The sequence below is a fragment of the Orcinus orca genome, chromosome 9, assembly GCF_937001465.1.
Source record: "Orcinus orca chromosome 9, mOrcOrc1.1, whole genome shotgun sequence".
NCBI classification, from domain to species: Eukaryota; Metazoa; Chordata; class Mammalia; order Artiodactyla; family Delphinidae; genus Orcinus; species Orcinus orca.
The window spans coordinates 7,199,043-7,221,153 of NC_064567.1; the positions used below are offsets into that span (position 1 = coordinate 7,199,043).

At 43.3% G+C, this 22,111-nt stretch overlaps 1 protein-coding gene across 5 annotated transcripts in view; it reads right to left on the reverse strand.

Moving 5' to 3' along the window:
* The window catches only part of CUL1 (cullin 1), a 107,326-nt gene that overhangs the window by 16,921 nt on the left and 68,294 nt on the right, over positions 1-22,111 (reverse strand). For all 5 annotated transcript variants that reach the window (XM_049714714.1, XM_033412641.2, XM_004283645.3 and 2 more), the window contains exons 5-9: positions 21,403-21,453; positions 21,056-21,146; positions 20,203-20,366; positions 13,713-13,875; positions 12,234-12,364 (exon numbers count right to left, since the gene is read on the reverse strand). In XM_049714714.1, the coding sequence (XP_049570671.1) occupies positions 12,234-12,364; positions 13,713-13,875; positions 20,203-20,366; positions 21,056-21,146; positions 21,403-21,453 (600 nt within the window). The remainder of the gene's footprint in view (positions 1-12,233; positions 12,365-13,712; positions 13,876-20,202; positions 20,367-21,055; positions 21,147-21,402; positions 21,454-22,111) is intronic.

Consider the following 22,111-nt stretch of genomic DNA (forward strand, 5'->3'; position numbering starts at 1 on the left):
GCCCGCGTGGTGCGCGCTGAGGGCACGGCGGCCAGCACGTCACAGAGGCAAGGCCTGGTGCAGGGGGCTTAAATGGTTTGCCAGCGTTTCCAAATTCCTCACAGGTGTTTCTCCTCGGGATTCAGGAACGAGAAACCAGAACTCCCCCAATTCTAGCTGTTCTGCATTTTTGTGACACTTGTTTTAAAATAATAATGAGTAACCATTAAATCATTTTTCTGTGACAGATAGGGTTATACTAAGAGTTTCAGAGGTTTTCTGTTAAAGATGTAATAAAAATGCCAGGATTATTATTATTACGAACAAATGATAACAAGATTATCATTTCAATGACATGTAAAGTGGCCTCTACCTGACAGACATTCGACAAAACATTAAAAGGGAATTTAACACAAAATAATTGCCAAACAAAAATCACTTAAAATACTGAAAGCCAACGCCACATGTGTTTAATGTCTAAAAATTATCTATCTTAAAACTCAGCACACACACAGCATTAACTGCTCCACCAGATAACCCAGCTCCCAGTTTCATGACAACTATTCCGGGTGCAGAAGAATCTCTTGCATTCTGTATTAATGGTCTTATTCACAAGACTGCACCCAAAAGCATCTCTCAGTTGGCACACAGCGTACTTCATATAAGCTCATTTCTTTTTTCTAACAATGAAAAAATACTGTCCGCTTGACTTAATTTTGGTTTTGCCATTGAAATTGATATTGCTTTTGCCAATTCAGATTGCTTTCTGATTTCATGTCAAATTATTTCACATCATTCAAATTATTTTTCTCTCTGCATTTGTTCTTTTAAAGTATTTACAAAGAACTTTAATCTCTAGCAAGTATCTACACACCGGAAAATGCCAGCAAACATTATCGTGTAGTATTTGAATAAAGGAACATTAAAGGTTAACAGCGTTACCAAGAACCGCATATCAAAACTGCCAAGTTAAGGGCTTTGCTTCCAAAACTTGCTTTTTCTTGGAACACCACTCACAGGATTGATATAAAGTATATTATGTATACAAACAGGTTAGTTTTTATTTTATCTGCAAGAATGACTCACCCTTAGCAGCAGAGAGGGACACATGCACGTTTATACCTGGGCATCACCTACAAGGAAGACGGACCCACTGGGTGACACTGCTCCTCTACCTCACCCTGGCTCCCAGAGACGACCTGAAGCTTGGACTCCCCACATCAGCACCCCTCCCCTTGCCCTGGACCATCATCAATGGATTCCTTTGAATCAGGAAAGTCTCCACGGTGACCGTTATGTTTACAGGAGAACTACAACGCTCTTCCGTTTTCTTGATTTCTTGACCAATTTTTCTCGGATCTAGGATTTGGAAAAACATAAATGTCCCCAAAAATGCCCAGCAGAATTGCCCATGGAAAGACAGCACTTCCCTAAGGGAACAGAAGTCTTCAGACTCCAATTCCAGATTCTTTCTGCTATACGAGAAGACTCAGCCAGGAGCCTGGCTGGTGAGAAGTGAGGGTGTGAACGGAACCCACTGAGGGAAGAGCGTGCCAAGGTACTGAGCCCTGGAGACTTGAATTTAGCATCTGAGATCCAGAGAGAAGCCACCTTGGAACCTGGCAAGGGCAGATGGAGATGGGAACACACAGGAATAACACAGAGGAGAGAACTTAAGGAAGGAGCTGTCAGCAGTGCCAAACAGAGAAAAGATGTTCAAAAGGTGAGTGATTTAGCAACCAGGAGGTAAATGGCGGTCTCTTCACAGGGCACCAGATCGCAGGGTTAGACAAGCAACAGAGGTAAGGAGAGAGAAAAGATCAGCCGGATGAAATGCACGTTTTTTTCAAGAGCATGAAGATGTGAATTTCTGACGTTAAAAAAAAAAAAAAAAAAAAAAAAAGGAAAGCTCAGCGTGGTGCTCTGTGACGACCTAGATGGGTGGGATGGGGGTGGTGAGGGAGGTCCAAACGGGAGGGGATATAGGTATACATAGAGCTGATTCACTTCATTGTACAGCAGAAACTAACACAACATTGTAAAGCAATTATACTCCAATAGAAAAAAAGGTAGTCAGTAATTGGCGTGATTACTCAATAGTACATGAGAGCTCTCTGCATATAAGAAACAGGACGCCTCTCAGGCTGGTCCCAGAGGGATCTCATCCAACTCCTACGTGATCGGTGTCTTTATTGCCAATGGCCGTCACATTCCTCTCCAGACCAGACCAGACCAGACGTCCCACTCGGTTCACACAACCTGCCGCGGATGCCTGGAGGGATCCCCAAACTCTGTGTGCCAGCGCCGGCCCCATCTCCTCCCTGGCTCTGCTGCTCTCTGGACCTCTCCCTTTCCATTTCTTTTGTTTCAACGTGTTATTGCAGAAAAGAGTCAAACATATTCAAAATTACAAAGAACAGGAAAACCCACCCCATGTATTCATCGTCCAGCTTCAACAATTATCCAACACAGATCCCGTCCATTACAGAGTCTAATTACTTATCTCCTTCTGTGTCCCCCCATCACCAGCCCGTGTCATTTCCATCTGAACCACTCTAACAAACTAACTGGTACACTAGCAACTCCTCTTCCTTTTAATCCATTTTCTACATGGTAGCGATTTTGTAAAAAAAAAAAAAAATCTGATCCCGTCAGTGTCCGGTTTTATTATAACCATCCTCCTGGGTTCGTCTTGCTCTTAGGATTAAGGTGTATCATCAACCTGGCCTTCGAGGTCTCCCACGGTCTGGCTAGCCCAGGCCCACCCTCGCAGGTTTACCTTGTGCCCTGCCCCCCTTCCTGTCGTAGCCGACTTCGCGGTGGCCAGGACGGGTCTCTGCTCTGTCTGGGACCCCTACCTGGCCCAGGCAGCTCCAACTCTTCTACTGGTCCCCAATACTTTCGGGGAACCTCCCTGAGCTTCCAGGACAGGACAGGCTTCCCTGTTACACGAGCTCACCATCCCTTGAGCTGCTCCAAGGGCGGCCTCCCTCGCCGGGCACTAGCTCAAGGGGCTCACCAGACCGCACCTGCCTGGCCTCCTGTCCTTTGCCAGCTCATTCTGAAATGGCCAAATCGGGAACAACCATGATCATAACTGAATCACTACCTTTTATCCCACATGTTTCCACTAACAGGATAATTCTAAAAGCCCGTCTCACAGAGAGAAAACACACTTTAGGAGCCTGACATAACTTCCACCTTACCCTTAGTTAAAGCAGAGAGCGTGTGGGGCACACCCAGAGGAGTGAGGCCAGTACCTCACGGGGAGCTGCTGCACGTCATGCAGGATTTCTCGGGGTCACTTGTGATCCTGAGGAATACTGTAATTCTGCCTCAAGAGGATACGGGGGCCACAGGCCTGGGGCCTCCACCTCACGCACGTGCATCGCGCTCTCAGCCCGTGCGGCCTCCAGGGCCCCGGGCGGCACCCGGCCTCCTGTCCTCGCGGGGGACAGGCGGAGGCAGCACAGGCCACCCAGGGCCTTGTTCCACGAGGCCGACGTCCCAACCTCGGAGCTGCTTCTCTTCAAGAAGGAAAGGGAAAGAAATGTGTCTCAACTGACGAGAACACACCACGCCATCGTTCGGGGTCAGTGGAACTCTTCTTCCCCATAAGCATTAGCACTTCCCCTTCGGACTCGCATTATCTCCAAGCAAAACACAGAGAAGCAAGAGGTTCAGAAAAAGAACAGTCCCAAACCACCGACTACACTCTGCCGATGACGTGCGGGAGCTTCAACCCCAGCCCGGCGCCCCATCACTCAGCACTTTCTGAGGTGCCCCCCTCCACTGCCAGCCTGTGTGCACTCAGGGTTTAAAAGTAATTTTGATATTACCTAATGAGCAAAAACCCCCAAAACCCAAACCAAAAAAACCAAACAGCCCCCTCCCCAAACTGGGAGAGAAATGGGAGGCCTCAAATACCATTCAGTATTCTAAGTCTCACATTTTCTTAATGGGCCTAAAAAAAGTAATTAATTTTTGGCTGCGTTGGGTCTTCGTTGCTGCACGTGGGCTTTCTCTAGTTGCGGCGAGCAGGGGCAACTCTTCGCTGCGGTGCGTGCGGGCTTCTCACCGCGGTGCCTTCTCTTGTTGCGGAGCACGGGCTCTAGGTGCGCAGGCTTCAGTAGTTGTGGCTCACGAGCTTCAGTAGTTGTGGCTCACGGGCTCTAGAGCACAGGCTCAGTAGCTGTGGCACATGGGCTCGGTAGTTGTGGCTCGCGGGCTCTAAAGCGTAGGCTCAGTAGCTGTGGTGCACGGGATCAGTTGCTCTGCGGCATGCGGGATCTTCCCGGACCAGGGCTCGAACCCGTGTCCCCTGCGTTGGCAGGTGGATTCCTGCGCCACCAGGGAAGTCCTTTAATGGGCTTTTCTTACTCCATCGCCTCAACTCTTTTGTTTAGATAAGCAGAAATCACTAGTTTTTCTGACTGAGAATGGTTTAAGTTTAAAATATCAAGACAAACAAACGTAGCAACTGAACCAGTGCTCTCCATTCCCATCACGTTAACCTCTGTCCACCTGCTACTTTCTGCTTCAGTCATTTTTACTTATCTTATGAGCCTCAGAGCGTAATGAACACATCTTTAATCTGATCATAACCTTCGGCCTCTGATAAACTTTTACAAACCCCTGACCTGAGTTACGTGACCGTGTGGGCTCCCATTTTTGACCCTGGCCCCTCATGCCCGCTCACCCCCTACCTTGCCCTGACTCCCAGGTGTGCCTGCAGCCAGCCCTTTGGTGTTGGTTACCCGTGAATGTTGAGGCTCTAACTGACTAGACTTAGGCGCTGGGTGATCAAAGGCGAAAATATTAGTTCTTGAAAGTGGAACTACGTTAGACTTGCCAAGAAAAACTGTGTCTCCTCTAACTGAAAGAAAGATGTTTCAGAAAGTAATAAATGCATCAGCTCAGAAACAGGAGCAGCGTATACAGAAGGGAAGCGGGTGGGTGGTGGGTGGGCGGCCAGAGAAGTTCACGGGTCGCATGTGACTGGTCTTGAACCGGGCAGGGGCCACTTCAGGACGTACAGATACGCAGCAAAGACGAAGCCAAAATTAGTTTAACGTGGGGTATAAAGTCAGATTTGGGCAGGAAGAGGCTTCCACGATGGGTCTGCTTGTGAAAGGACTGGAGTTCTCCCTACAGTTCAAGGAGAGAAGGGTGTTTCCCGGATACACAAAGGATACAGTGAGTCTTTTCAGAGCCTGGTTATCTTAGACTAAAGATGGACATTTGTGTATTTTTTCCTTCAGAGAAAATGGTTACCCTCTTCATCTCACGGCAAAGACAGAAGACGAATTCATAAATTTAGCTGCGTGCTTTCTGAACCAATCTGCACTGTCACCAAGTATCAGCTCTTTATGTAATTAAAGTTGTAACCCGCTCCCTCCTCTTTCTCCTTTCCCACATCGACTGCACCAAAACTAGTACATTTCTTTCGCTTTGCTTTTTTTTTTTAAGTTTTATTATGGAAAAATTTCAACATATTCAAAATAAGAAATAGTACAATCAGCTGGCATAATCCATCCCCAGCTTAAGGGGCGGCCTACAGCTGTGACAGTCTAGGATCTTCTTATCCCACCCTCTCCACGCTCTTTAAAGACACGATGCATATGGTCTCCATCTCCCTTGACCACACAAAGCCGGGTCACACTCCAAATGTAAAAGGTCCCCGAGCCAAAGTTTAGCTCTGCATGGGTAATTTTCTTTTATTACCACCCACAGCAAGGTTGAGTCAGGACTGTTATTTAAGCTTTTTACTCCAGAAGAGAAAGGGAATCTTGGCTGTATAAATGAAACCCAAATCTGCCAGAGGCACCCAGCACTGTGTTACTCTGTTCGGTCTGGGGTAAGCTCACACACCAAGTGAGTCCTCAATCCCAACCACGGAACTTTCTCGTAATTCTTTTTCGTAAGGGGTCCCGGACTCAGCCCCTTTGTCTTATACTGAAAAATTTGCTCGTCCGAGCTCCCTGATTTTACTTCTGCTTTTAGAACTCTCCGCTCTAACTGCTCCCTCTTACAAGCACTATCGCCGCGGCAGCCCTGGGCCGCTCCTGAAACGCCTCTCCGTCTCAGTACACCTTTGCCTCCAAAGCTGCAAGTAAACATTCACAACTTTGTGCCCCAGTCTGGTTCTGCAGCCCAACCTCCCACCGTCACACCAACAGCCCTGCTGGACATCGAAGCGTCCACAAGCCCATCCCTGTTGGGTTATGTCTCAGTTCCAGTCAGACTGAGGCCACTAAATCAAGATTCGGCTTCAAAGGGGACTTTGTGCTTATCGGCTGCCGCTTCTGCCCTGCAGACAGAGCGATGAAACATTCTCTACACCTGATTTATGGAGCTTTCTTTGTAGGGAAGAACAATAGCACCCAGACTGCTGCAGAATCGTGTGTTAATTAAAAATTCAACATGGAACCAACTGTATCGGTCAAGCATTCACTAGCAGGTACTTACAAGTCTGTATTGACTCTTTTCCTGAACTTTATTTTGCTATGAAATTGTGGCATTAGGGGAACTTATAAAGCCATCCAATGACTTGATATAGTATTTACTCTGTATTTACATGGATGACTTTCCACATAGCTGGTGTTCTCTTTAGGATGGGCCATAAGGAAAGGTACCGTCAGTTCTGAATGCCGATAAAGTCATTCCTCTGAGCCACAGGCTCGTTCCCTAAGATCGCTATGAGTCACGGAGTTGACTGTACTTCACAGTACTACCAACTGTCCTTTCCAGCAAGCTCTCTGTACTGATGGAAGACATCAGAGGCAAATTTGTAACCCACCTCTAATGAGAGACCAGACTTCACTGCACGCACTCTGAGTGCTATCCTACACTTAGCTTTCTTTGTGTTTCCAACCCTTATTTTGCTACTGTTTCATTTATCCTATTGTCTTTTATGTATTGTGTAAGCCGCCCTGAATCCTGCTGGCAACAGTGAGGAGTATAATTAAGACATAAGTAGATGGAGACCCTATTCTGTGTGAGGCACAGTGCTGAGCTGAGGCCATGAAGATGGATAAAGCCATCCCTGTAGAAGACATTTACACAGACATCTAAGATATACGGAGTGTGAATGTCATGTAAATTGTCCAACATGCTGCTATTTCAAAGGGGTGATCGAGAAAGCCTTCATGGAAGAAATGGCATTTGAGGGTACTGAAAGATAAAGGTGTTTAACACATAGGAAAAAAAGAAGGAATATGTCTAAGCAGACAGAAGAACCAGGAGGGTACAGCACGGCACACGTATGGAACTGGGAGTGTTTAAAAACGTTTCGACGATGGACATAATGAGGATGAAGAGTAAGGAGGATGAAACCAGAAAGGAGCTGGGGCAGCAGCAGGTGGCCCTTCCTCCTTGCCACCACGGTCATCGTCATTATCAACAATAACTACTTGCTGTATCAGACGCTAGTTCTAAAATTATAAAGAGTATCAAACCATAGTAAGGTGTCAGCTTTACTCTTAAGGGATTTATAATAGATGGAGTGACAAGAAACACAGAAGTTATACACAAATATACAGTGGCATTTGGGAGATTTTTCTAAATGCCCTAATGGTTTAGGATGAGGATACAACTACTTGGGCAGGAAGAGTCAGTGGAGAGCATTTTTTTTTTCCAGAAAGTGGGATTTGAGCTGGCCTTCAAAAGCAGGATAAAACGAGAAGGAAGGAAGGACCGTGTTCCAGGCAGAGAAGGCAGCATGCGTATAATAAACAAGGACGTGTTCTGGGGGGAATGAGAACAGAACAGTTTCACTGGAAGATGAGATTCATGACAATGGGAGCATATTAGAAGAGGATTTTGACTTAATATAATATGGAAGATTTAATATATTATTTTAGGGAAGAGGGGTTTTTTGTGCTTTATTTAAAGCAATGGATGAAGAACATGGAGTAAAACTGTTCACACATTAAGGAGTATTTTTGGAAGACGAAACTGCTAAGCAAGATGAGGGATGAACAGGAATGGGAGAGATGTAAGACCATCCAGAAATGAAGGGACGGGGCCTCGATTCCAAGGGTAGCTTTGGGACTAGGCAGGAAAAGCCTGGAGGGCCAAGGGACGCAGCACGTCCCCACTCCACTGACTCAGCAGAGAGGACTGGGTGGCGGCTACGCGCTGCTGGGGGCCGACAGGCTGGCTGCCCGCTGGTCCGAGAGGACCCCACGGCCATGCCCACATTCAGTAGGAAATGACTCCACCTGAGAAGACTCAGGTTGCCAGGGGCAGAGGGTGAGGCCGCGTGGCACATACTCCACAGCTGCCGCCGCCGTGCTAGGGAACCAAGGAAGGAAGATGGGAGCGTTAAAATGGCCCCGCGGTACAGTCACTACAGCGGGCCGAGGAGGTCACGGAGACCCGAGAAGACCAAGTGAGATGCGATGAGAAGACAGCAGTGTGGCGGCACCGCGCACTGGGATCCTCGGCAGCAGAGGCAGCACAGGAAGGCCGTGACGCTTGCTGGATGAGCGGAAGTGACGTCAACGTCCTCTGCGGCCCCCGCTGGTCCTCTGAGTTTTACCGCCAGCCAGCACCAGCCCTGGCTGCTTTGGTAGACGAAACGGCTGAGAACCCAGCACGGGGCCGCCCCACCACGGCCTTCAATCCTTTTAAATGAACACCTGAAGGTGCGGGCTCTGCTTTCAAGATGCTCCCCTCAACACCTAAGTGGACGGGCCCAACATCCTCCTATATTTTAATACGGATTATTTTTCTCCCGTTACTACACTGCCAACAACTGAGCACACGAGTAGTGCCGCGGCCCGTCTACACAAGCACACGAGGTCTCTCAACGTTCGACTCCTGCCGGCCTGGAGGCAACGTGAAATGTGCTGATTTGCCCTGCTGCTGCCCCACTGTCTCCTTTCAGTCCAGAGGCCACACACGAGGTAACTTGCCTATGAAATAAACTTGCGGATTAAAAGAATTATCTGATCCTTTGTTCAGCTCTAAACCTGTTTAAAACCCATCCTTGAAGATTTCTTTGTGTTTCCAAAGTTCTACTGCTGCCCCGATGCAACATGCTAACAGTGCCTGCAGCACGGCTAGGCCTGAGTGTCCTCACTCGCGAGCGTCTCTCGAAGGCTGGAGGGAACGCCTCCTCGTGCTGGAATCTCACGTCATGGTGGGTGGGATGGACCCACACTGATCTGCTTCAGCCTGAAGCCCCTGTACCCTGAGAGGAGCCCTGATCCCGAGCTGCGTTCCCTGGTGTTCCCCGGCCTGGGTGCGGCGGGGCAGGTACAAGAAGCAGTGTGTCTAAAAACAGCACATGTGTTCAGGGTTTCAGCCACACTTCACAGGGCAAGACTGCCAGTTCCTCTTTGGGAAAAGAGAGGGGGACACCATGAGGGGGATTTCCCAGACACTGGTTACCCAGGAACAGCCATTATTCTCAAATCTGTTTTACCTGAAAAAAAAAATGCCTTCAGAAAATTCTTAAGTAGATTTTGAAGTTTCTAACACAAAAATATTATTTGAATCACATTACAAGTGTGAAATCTGTAATAATTTCAGCCTAGGCCACACTGATTAGCAGTAAAACTTGTTTTCTAGCCAAACTGATGGGATAAATGGAATCATAGGACTAGATAACTTTTCAGCCCTTAAAAAAAAAATCATTTAAGCAGTGCCTTCTATGGCATTTAATAGATGAATTTAAATGATTCTCATATACTATGATTCAATTCAATTAGGTGAAAAACTTTAAAAACTGTCTTCAAAGTAATTAAACCCCACTTAAAATTAGGTACGATAATCGTAATTTTTTACTAATTCAACCAATCTCCTTTTTCTGCCGCTTTTTTTTTTTTTTCCAGCATTAATGGGTTTTGGAAAACCATCATGGTTTGGGTTACATCTTTTACGTTTACTACACATGTGATAAAAATGAATACCTACCTAAAATTATTTATGTTTTAGCAGCTGTATTTATTCTGTCTTACAATAAGCAGCTGCGAGTCAGGCTAAGACTGGCTACAAGTGCTCTCTCTGGAGCTTCTTCAAGTTTCCTGGGCTTTTACATCATTGGTGAGTAAAGGCAGCAGGTCCGACCCAGCCCGGAGAAGGTCGTAAAGAAATCCACGCGCCAGTCAGACGGCACCACGAACTTACAAGTGAACCGAAACTTCAGAGATGAGCCAATAAAATGGAAAACCAGGGAAAACTCCTTTTGCAGAAAATAGGAAAAGTATTTGTTTTCTTAAAGAAACTTTTCCTCACAAGAACAATTTAAAAAACCAGTTTCATGAGTTCAGTATAAAAACAGTTCCTATGGAAATAATAATTATAATGAATAATGTTATTTTTAAAATGTTTGACTTTTGAAAGTTAAGGCAGATGCAATATAAATTTACCAAGTTATATATAATTATTCTTCATGGGGGAAAATCTTATTTTGATGTTTAAATACACGTTATCAGTGGCTTACATCTAAGTAATAAAAATATTGTTTAGGGGACTTCCCTGGTGGTCCAGTGGTAAAGAATCCGCCTTACAATGCAGGGGGATGTGGGTTCAATCCCTGGTCAGGGAGCTAAGATCCCACATGCTGCAGGGCACCTAAGCCCACACACACCACAACTACTGAGCCCGCACGCCTCCACTAGAGAAGAGAAAACCTGCATGCCACAACTAGAGAGAAACCTGTGTGCCGTAAAGAAGACCCGATGCAGACAAAAATAAATTAAATAAATAAATAGATAATAAATAAAAATATTGTTTAAAAGCTTAATTTCCAATAAAATATAACTGCTGGTAAATACAGTTTATTTTTGCTGTCTACTGCTGACAGACGAAGTCTCTACTAATAGAGGAATGATTTTACTTAGAAGCTGAACTTGTGCTTTAACTGCCATGAAAAGGTCAACTTCAGATTCAAGACTCACTGACCAAGTCAATCAGGCAGCTGACTGTATCCAAAAGAAAGAGAAAATGGTACTGGAGAATTACAACGTGATTATTTCTCCATCTAGAACCTTACTTGGTTTGGAAAAGATTGACATTAGAAGGAATATCCCATCATACCTATGAAAACAAAAGAGCAAGTTATCCTACTGATTTTTAATCTAACTATATTCACCTAGAACATGAGTCCCTAAGGCCAATCTCATATCTAACATTTAACAGTTTACATGAAAAAGCGAAACCTGCTTCATTTATCGGCTATTCTAATCCATATCTGATGAAATAAGACTCGCCACCTTAACTCATTTGAAGGAAAGTCATTTAACTTGGTTCTGCTGCCCACACAGCCAAACCGGGTTTTGAATTAACATCTGTGAAAACACCTTACGTTACTGAAAAGATAGCTTCATCAGGTCACCCCTTCTGAATCCCCTGTACATGCCTGTGTCAGGTCCTTTAAAGGTGTGTTTACATTCTTCCCTCTAATATTTCATAGATGTGATAACAAGTGAGGCAGCAACCCCCATAATTAAAAGTAGAAAAGAGATCCCCAAAGATAACAGGAAAATAAAGACTTAAAAAAAGATACTAAAGATAGTACTGTTGAAATAATTAACACCAAACACAATAAAATCAGAGGTAAAAAGTTTTCTGATTCAGACCTAAGAACCAACTGTGTGTTCTAGAAGCTTTTCTTCTCCAATAGTTGTCCCAAACACTATCAAAATTAAAGTTCACAATAGGGACAAAACTGAAGACAACTTACCTGTCTCTTAGAAACACATGATACTTGCTATGTAAAATTATCAAGTGAATTACAGATAACCCAGCAGAGTATTCTTGTGCCTCCCGCAGTGGGGAGGGGGGTGTGTATGAGAAATGCCATACATTTCAGGGCCTTTCCAGGGCAAACAGCCCTGTGAGCTTCAATGGGAGGGCAGTACACAGACCGAAGTTCCTGCAAGGGGCAGCCTGTGGCCTGTGAATGCCAGAGACAAGTCTCTAGGAGGCTTTAGCCTGTTCTTTCTATGGAATAATCTTCTCTCTTCTAGTGCAAGGAATGTAATTTTGAGAAGACATAAAGGAAAAAAGAATATCAAGAAATTAAACCCTTAATGCCTAAAAAGTGCCAGAGAAGAGTTTATGGAGATGTTTACTGAATAAAGATGCTTGTGAACCTTCTATTTTAGAAAGCCAAAACAAGGTTCTCTATGAGAGTCTAGTGAAAATCTTACCCCTTGGATTTGTAGGTGGAGACACGAGACACACCTGCAGTCCGTGCGTGGGAATGGTTAGGCCCGACTGGTTTTCAGTTAAACAGTACTTACATTTAAAGCAGCTTCTCCACACTTTTCAATCGCTGCAAGACCCTGATTATGAATGTGGGTCTCCAGGAGTTTTTTCAATTCTCCCAGGCCATCCTGGATTCTGGATACAAGATTATACATGCGACCCAAATCTGAAAGAAGAAGGCGCCACACCTTCATGCACAGAAACAAACTCTGCATATCCATTCCACTAAGTAAGTGCTTACAGAGGCGAAAGGTACACTGGAATAAAACCACCGTGTTTTCACACCTTAATAATCAAATGCACTTAACTGTAACCAAATACTTTATATTTAGCATATGTATATTTAGCTGAAAGTAATAAGGAAGTCATGCTATTATAAAAGCATATTCGGGCTTCCCTGGTGGCGCAGTGGTTGAGAGTCTGCCTGCCGATGCAGGGGACACGGGTTCATGACCCGGTCTGGGAGGATCCCACATGCCGCGGCTGGGCCCGTGAGCCATGGCCGCTGAGCCTGTGTGTCCGGAGCCTGTGCTCCGCAGCGGGAGAGGCCACGGCAGTGAGAGACCCGCGTACTGCAAAAAAAAAAAAAAAAAGCATATTCTCCCCCTTGCTAGGAGAAACTACTAATAGAGAAAGAAGATGATCAGGAACTACATCTGAGGCTTCCTAACATTTGAGATTCAGATATTATTTATGCCTGACACGTAATAGGCACTCAAATATTACTTAAAAGAATGAATAAATTTAAGGACTATTTATGAATATCCATCCCAACTATACAAACAAATAAGTCACAAAAGGGTCCCCATATTCTTCACTTAATATATGTATGGCACATGGTTGATATATGAACACCAAAGAAAAATCCTGAATCCAAACACCAATCTTTTACTGAGCTCCTAACATGTCCCAGTAAAACAAGGGAGGGGTAAAGGAAATACTTCTGCAAAATTATAGCCTTCTCATCTTAAAGAATTTTCAGAAGAAACATACGCAAGATAAAAATAACCAGGGGCTTCCCTGGTGGCGCAGTGGTTGAGAGTCTGCCTGCCGATGCAGGGGACACGGGTTCGTGCCCCGGTCCGGGAGGATCCCACGTGCCACGGAGCGGCTGGGCCCGTGAGCCATGGCCGCTGAGCCTGCGCGTCTGGAGCCTGTGCTCCACAACGGGAGAGGCCACAACAGTGAGAGGCACGCGTACTGCAAAAAAAAAAACCCAAAAACAAACAAACAAAAAAAACCAGTGGTAGCATCACTTAATGCTAAGGTGTATGGAACAGGTTAGCCTCCAAACCAAACTGAAAAGACGCTCTTCCCCCAAAGTCACACCCCAAGCACACTGCAGAGGTCTGAAATCAACACACAAGGCACACACATGCGCACACACAATCTCACACGTGAGTCTCTTAAAGAATGACTGGTGTTGGTAATGCTAACTGAGTCTAGAACTTCACACAATTTCAACATCACAGATCAGAATAAATACCCTTGTGTTTTGAATCTCAGTGGCTCACCTTCATTTTTGTCGGCATCCAATAAATTCTGAAACTCTGTGTGGAAAATCTCCAAGTGTTTCTCGATGAGCACCTGCTCGCACTTCCGGGCTAGCTCGTCCTGGGTGCTCTCGTGAAGGTAGACCTGGACTCTCCGCTGCTCCTCCAGCAAACGAGCCTCCGCCTGTGGGAATTAATTCAAGTCAGAGGTTTGGGTTTGCTTTTTAAAAACTGCTAACAAAAATAGCAGCAAATTAGGGCTTCCCTGGTGGCGCAGTGGTTGAGAGTCTGCCTGCTAATGTAGGGGACATGGGTTCGAGCCCTGGTCTGGGAGGATCCCACATGCCGCGGAGCAACTAGGCCCCTGAGCCACAACTACTGAGCCTGCGCGTCTGGAGCCTGTGCTCCGCAACAAGAGAGGCCGCGATAGTGAGAGGCCCGTGCACCGCGATGAAGAGTGGCCCCCGCTTGCCACAACTAGAGAAAGCCCTCACACAGAAACGAAGACCCAACACAGCAAAAATAAATTAATAAACTCCTCCCCCCAACATCTTCTTAAAAAAAAAGAAAAAGAAATTTCAATGATCTCGCATTATTCAGGTAACCTGAATAAAGAGTGAAAAACTATATTTTGTATTATAAAAATGCCAGTACTTCCCAAAATGCTTTTTTTTTTTTTTGCGGTACACGGGCCTCTCACTGTTGTGGCCTCTCCCGTTGCGGAGCACAGGCTCTGGACGCGCACGCTCAGCGGCCATGGCTCACGGGCCCAGCCGCTCCGCGGCACGTGGGATTCTCCCAGACTGGGGCACGAACCCGTGTCCCCTGCATTGGCAGGCGGACTTCCAACCACTGCGCCATTAGGGAAGCCCCCAAAATGATTTTTTAATTTGGCATAATTTTGGAGAAATCTAGAAAAATTCAAATGGAAGAATAAACATCCAAGAGCCAAAAAAATGAAAAAATGACTGGGCAGGACTTGCGCTATCAAAAATTACTAATAGGACAATAGTTTCAACTGCAGAAATTTAAACCTTACTGCACATTCTAAATAGAGTTAAATGTGAAAAACAAAATAAACTTGGAAAATATCTGTAGTATATATCAAAAGGTCAATATCCTTAATATATAATAATCTCTGAAAAATCAATAAGTATGTGCAAATAAAAACATGGGAAAGGAAAAGGAACAATTTGCAAAGTAAGAAATACTTGAAGATTCTGATAAGATATAATTTGTTATATTATTTGGTTAATGGAATACTGCTATCCAGTAAATAGAAAATACATTAATGTAATAAATTAGTGGGGGAAAATAGTTATTAAAAAAACCTATAGGGCTTCCCTGGTGGCACAGTGATTAAAGAATCTGCTGGCCAATGCAGGAGACACGGGTTCGCGCCCTGGTCCAGGAAGATCCCACATGCCACGGAGCAACTAAGCCCGTGTGCCACAACTACGAAGCCCGTGCTCCGCAACAAGAGAAGCCACCACAATGAGAAGCCTGCGCACCGCAACGAAGAGTAGCCCCGGCTCTCTGCAACTAGAGAAAGCCGGCACACAGCAACGAAGACCCAGCGCAGCCAAAAATAAATAAATAAAAACAAAACAAAACCCTACAGCATTACTCCAATTTGGTGTTTACGCGCACACTTGAGCAAGTGTCCCAAGTTTGTGCAGGTTTATGCTATTTGTATTTCCCTGCAAGTCTACAGTTGTGTGTTTTCTTTCCTGATTACAAAGCTATTTTAAAAAACAATAAAAGATCTTTCTGTGCTTTAACTCTGAAGTTCCAAGCCTCTGCTCCTTCATATCTAGTATTTCATTAAGCCTGATACCTCAAGAAATAAAGCTGGTGAAATACAGGACATGCAAACCAAAAAGCACCACTTTTTCTCGAGGTTATACCTGTTTCCTGGAAGAACATAATACCCTGGCAGCAAAAAAGTCATCTCTTAAAAACTTTTCTCTCCCCTAAAATGAAAGGTAAAGCTTTGGTATCACTGCTGATTCACTCTCTGGGGGACATTGGCTTTCCATCCCCTGTACTACAAAAGAACAGTAGCACTCTACAGACTCTTCCTGCAGGGGCCGAGAGGGAAGAGCAAACTGGTCCCTAAGTGATCACAAAAGCCAGAGGGGCTCAGCAGTTGTTTACACAGCAGTCCCCCCTTATCTACGGGGGATATGTTCCAAGACCCCCCAGTGGATGCCTGAAACTGTGAACCCTATAGGTACTATGTTATGTTTTTTCCTATACATACATACGTATGAGAAAGTTTAATTTACAAATTAGGTACAGTAAGAGATTAGCAACAACAATAAAGTAGAACAATTATAACAATATAATGTAATAAAAGTTATGTTTAATGCCTTTTCCATCTTAACTGGGCACATGTCATGCACTGTGGCCATAACGTCAATTTGAGGTGTGACAGCAAAACTAGCACAAATTTTCCTTCTTCACAATTTCATGGAGAGACAATTTATTCTCACCACAGATCTTAGCAACCTTTTCCTTATTAAGTTGAGAACTTCCTCCTTTTTACTTAAAGGAAGCACTTTATGGCTTCTCTTTAGCGTATCTGAATTGCTACTCTGGTGCTTTGGGGCCACTTTTAAGTACAATAAGGGCTATGTGATCTCAAGCACTGCGGACGACGGTCGATCTGATCACCTGGTCGATGAAGAGACTAACAGGGGAGATGCTATGGACAAAGGTATGATTCAAGGGCAAGATTCCATCATGCTACTCAGAACGACATATTTCAATACATACAATTTAAAGCTTATGGACTGTTTATTTCTGGAACTTTCCATTTAATATTTTTCGGACTGAGGTTGACTGTAACTGAAACTGTGAATAAGGTGGGACTACTGTCCACAGGCCTACTTCCTTTTACTGCGATTCACAGATACTGCTTTTTTAAAAACAAAACAGAAACTGAAGGACTGTGGGTAGAGCAAGTGTGTCAGCACCGTGTCTTCAACAGCCTTTGCTCGGTGCCACATGCTGGTAATTCTCAAAATATTTAAACGTTTTCATTATTATTATTTGTTATGCTGATCTGTGATCAGTGATCTTTGATGCTGCTATTATAACTGTTTTGGCATCATTTAGCAATAAAGTTTTTTTTTAAATTAAGGTATGTAAATTGCTGTTTTTGACATAACGCTATTCTCCACATTTCATAAACTACAGTATGGCGTTATGCCCTGGAAAACCAAAAAATGCGAGTGACTTGCTTTCTCGCAGTGGTCTGAACCTGAGCCTGCAGTGTCTCTGAGGTTGATGAAAACCCCAAGGTCCTGGGTGTTATGTCATTAGGTTTTAGGAAGGACAGTCATGTACATTCTTTGTTGACTTGAAGGCAAATAAGCTCTTGATCAGCACTGTACTTGGTAGATAATTACATCAGAACACCCAGATCAAATTCAGAATGACTAAATAAAGTTAAGCAATTAAAGACTGTTCCTATTAATTCTATTAGCATCAGTATGCAGGAAAAACAAAATAAAATTAAAAAAGTAAGCAAATTAATGAAATAAGGTATATTTATTTTTAAAGTTTTAAAAAATGACATTAGAAACCTAGAAGAGTCACACGTTTTTTTCGTAGCTCAGTTGAGACAGTAAGATATGCTAAAACACTAATATGGCTCAGGGGTGTTCATTCATCAAAGTCATCAGTAGAAGGAAAGCCAAAGATTCTCAACTGTTTCCACTAAAAGATTCCTAACAACACAGAAATGGGAACATAGATCCCTCCAGGGAATTTGCACATCTAGCCCAAACTGGCTGTTAAAAGCAGAGTATTTCTTGAAAGTTCATGCTTTATCTCAATACTGTTCATGAGTTTTGTACTCCCTGATAGAATGTTTTAATATGAACGTAATTTCTTAAGTTATTGAATAAAATGTGCCACAATTTATCCCATGGTTTTGCATATTCTCAGGCATATACTGAAGGTTCTAAACAATGTATGTGTGTAATACCAAACACTTATATCATGTTTGCTCTTTGCCAAGCATCAAATAATATATAATAATAATAATGATAATAATAAATTATCCCCATTTTACAGATGAGGAAACTGAGGAACAGAAAGGTTAAGGTCAACTCCCTAGTAAATGGTGGAGTAGGGATTTTAAATTAGACCCATAGCTCAGTTTGAGATGCAAGGCTATAGCTATAGGTAAGGGTAGAATTGTTCACACGGTTAAATTCCAATTTTATGCTCACAGAGTCTCTGCATTATGGACTTTCAGAATGGATGGATGTCATGTTTGGTAAGATCCAACCAGATTTGGGCCAAACCTTTAACGCCTCTAGGAAGAAATCCCCTCTAAGAGAGCAAGGATGCTGGAAGCATGCTCTCTGTTGAAGGCAGAGCTCACACTGGGTTGAAACTATCCAGGCCATTGGAAATGTTTGCTCCTCAAGTTGCCTTTGGTTCCAGGTCCGATTTTTTTTTTTTTTTAACCATACGCGGGCCTCTCACTGTTGTGGCCTCTCCCGTTGCGGAGCACAGGCTCTGGACGCGCAGGCTCAGCGGCCATGGCTCACGGGCCCAGCCGCTCCGTGGCATGTGGGATCTTCCCAGACCGGGGCACGAACCCGTGTCCCCTGCATCGGCGGGCGGACTCTCAACCACTGCGCCAGCAGGGAAGCCCCCAGGTCCGATTTTAAAAGCAGATTTCCCTGTTTTGGGAGTGCTGACGTAGCTCTGGACTACGAAGCGGATTTCCTTGTACCAAAGCACTACTACCTTCCTGGTTGTGGAGGGCAGGTAGCTGCAATTCACTAAGTAGTTTGCAAATTGAAAAGGCCTGAACCACGCTTGTGGATGTGTACCCCGATAAAAGGCCCCACTTTTAAAAACATACACAGTTTTAAAAGGATCACCATATATAGTAGAGTTCAATAAAATATGTCTTTATGCAAACTACACTCTGCCAAAATGAAAAAATGAAGTAACAGGCAATGCTTAGATTTAAAACAGATTTGTCAGGCAGCTGTTAGAAACTCTCTATAAGCTGGTTAGGTTCCAGACTGGCACACAAAAGCTAATTTAATCCATAAGTATACACAAGGAACTATCACTACTCCAAGTATAATACTACTTCTTCTTCTTCTTTTTTTTTTTTTTTGCGGTACGCGGGCCTCTCACTGTTGTGGCCTCTCCTGTTGCGGAGCACAGGCTCCGGACACGCAGGCTCAGCGGCCATGGCTCACAGGCCCAGCCGCTCCACGGCATGTGGGATCTTCCCGGACCAGGGCACGAACCCGCATCCCCTGCATCGGCAGGCGGACTCTCAACCACTGCGCCACCAGGGAAGCCCCCCCAAGTATAATATTTCTGAAGCGTTCCACTTTTGTTAGGTTTTGAGGTATCAGAAATTTGTTTGTCAAGGACTTTCAGCTTCAAACTTGTAAGGGCCACTTATAATCACTATCTCTTATGGGAAAATGCACTTGGAATGTCACAAACAAATTGGGGAGGACCTTCTCTACATGGTTAGAAGGGAGAGCTGTTTGTTGCTCTTTCTGACTTACTAACTTTCGATCTCAGCACATGGAGAAAGTGATTCTGCAGTGCATTTCCTCTCCAAGCAAACAGAGAATAAAGGGAAAAAAGCAGGTGTCAGACACAGTCAGCCCCAGACTCCCTGGAAGTCTCCTTGCCCATCTCAGTCAGCAGTCATAGCCTGTGGGCAAAATCCTGCCTGTAAGTAAACTTTTATTGGAACACCGCGGCACTCACTGTTTAGATGTTGCCGTGGCTGCTTCTGCGCTACAACGGCAGAGCTGAACAGTTGCAAGAGAGACCACATGTGCACAAGGTCTAAAATATTTACCATCTGGCCCTTCATAGAAAGTTTGCTACCTCCTGACTTAGGTCACTCCTCAGAGCATAAGTCTGGGATACCTGTATTCCCAAGAAGAAGAACGAAGAATAATTCCACTAGAACTTCACTGTAACATCATTTAATGTAGAAAAAGACTTAAGATACAGACACCGATCTTGGATTTTTTTCTTGTCTAAGACTTTGATCCTGTTCTCTCAGAAGGACTTCTCCTCTAATGCAAACTTGAAGACTGTGTTATATAGATTTTTAGGGGATATTTCAGAAGCAAAAAAGCAAAAGCTCAAAGTTTGCAAATATTTGTTTCTTAAAAACTAGTTTCTCATTGACGTAAGACCGTGGCTCCCGTTAGATACACATATACATTCTATTGTAGTAGAGACAGTTCAAAACACGAAAGTCATACAGCTATTACGGTTATATCCTCCGATCAGTAAGGAGAACATTGAGCCATGATTATCAAATTAATTTATAAAAGCTCCTTGGTGAACTGGGAGAAACGATCTGCACCTGCTACAGACACTACAAGATAACAGTACCTAAGAAATGACTTTGAAGAAAGTTGCATATATTAAAAAGAATAATTCATCTGAGCAGCAATAACTTTTAACTTAAGCCTACTTTAAGTACTATGTTTAAGCTTACCTTTTTCATGTATTCAGTAACCGGGTTCTGCTGCAAGAATTCGGTGCTCTCTCTGGTATAAAATCTCTCTGTGTCAGCCAAAAACTGAGATTCAAAGGATTCTTTGTACACTGTTAGCGTTGGGCCCTTCGCAAAGGCATCATCTTCATTCAGTCCCAGTTCCACTGGAAGTAAATAGGAACTACATTTCAACTGCCCTATTTTTGGTTATATTTTAAGGAATATACTTAGGGGTGGCATTCAGTTTAAGTTATGCTTAAAAGGTAAGAATAAAACAACAGGGCATAAGGCAAATCTGTTATTCACTGGTAGTAAAGTATACTTTCAATAAAAGAAAAAAGAAAAAAGTCCAAGACACACAAAAGCAAGTAATTCTGATGGATGGCCAGGCACGTTCCAAGTTATCATGAAGTTCATTCAGAGAACGTTTATATTTCTAAAAGCTTACAAGAAGGAAGAATGCCTAATTCTAAACTTTCAAAGAAATACAATGCTACCTAAGCTTTTGAAATACTGTATTACTTTTCAGATTTCTCAATCTGTTATCATTCGGCTCCATTAATGACACTCTAGCATATAAATCCAGTAATTCAGTATGAGACCAGAAAAGAAAAGAATTCAAATGTCAAATGTCTAGTCCATCAAAATTTCCTTAGGGCACAAAGATCAAACAATTTTTATAATGGGTAAAATCAAACCGAATCACACTGACATAAAGAGAATTATGAGTACCTTTGTAAATGCTAACAATATTCTTGATAATACTAAACTATCTGAAAATAAATCTATTGGAGCATTGTTATGTAATTGTCACTTGATATACAACTGAATAAATTAAAGGGAAATTGTTTACCATAAGACTGTACAACTCCGCTTATCAGTCTTGTATTGATGGTTTCACCATTTCTTTCCTTTTCAATCAGTTTTAAAACAGCATTTGTTACCTTTAGAAAGGATATAGGAAGAAAACATGTAGATTACAGACTACAGTATGTATTGGGCTGGCCAAAAAGTTCGTTCGGGTTTTTAGCCAACCCAACATTATGTTACTACATAGCTCTTAAACATTAGAATCCATTAAATGCAAGATGAGAGGCACTCTTAGGACATCCCAAAGGAGTGAGGAAGACAATGGCTAAGAAATGAAATCTGGAAGGGGTTTCAAAAGGAAAACATGCACACACTCACACAAGTAGGTACCTGTTTATTCAATGGCCTGAAAAGACAGTCTCTCCAAGTCACCAATGCAAGCTGGATGAAAAGAAAAAGGAACAGTATTAAATGGCTATACTTTTATTATGCTTTTTCCAAAGCTGAAGTCATAGGAAATACCCTGAATCCTAGATTACATGTATCAATATTTCTAGATTATAAACTTGGTGAAAATCATCATGATGAAATCAGAGAGCCATTCTCTTAACAACTTCAAAAGGTATCAAAGTACAGACGTTTATTAGCTCACATTTTAATAGTTGAGAGAAAAAGAAAATCTGGATTTTAGGAGAACATACATATTAGCCTAAAGGGCAACGGTGGATTTAATGTATAAAATTGTTCTCTGACTCAAATGTATGTTTTGACCTAACACATTTAAGAAAGATTTATCATAGTTTACCATTTATCATAGTTTCCTAATACTCAGTAAAATAAATAATAGATCTTAAATATCGAGTAAGTTCTGTATGTTTATCATGGTGTTTTATGTTACATGGATGCATACAACTGTAAACGCATCAAACTGTACATCTTAAATGAATCAGTTTATTATACATAAATTATTCAAATTTCCCATTTTACTAGTATGTGTGCGTATGATGCATTTTTAAAAGTTTTGGAACTTCTCAATAGAGGGTATGTCAGAAAGTTACTGTAAAATGTTCCCCCAAAGGGAAATGTTACAATTCATATA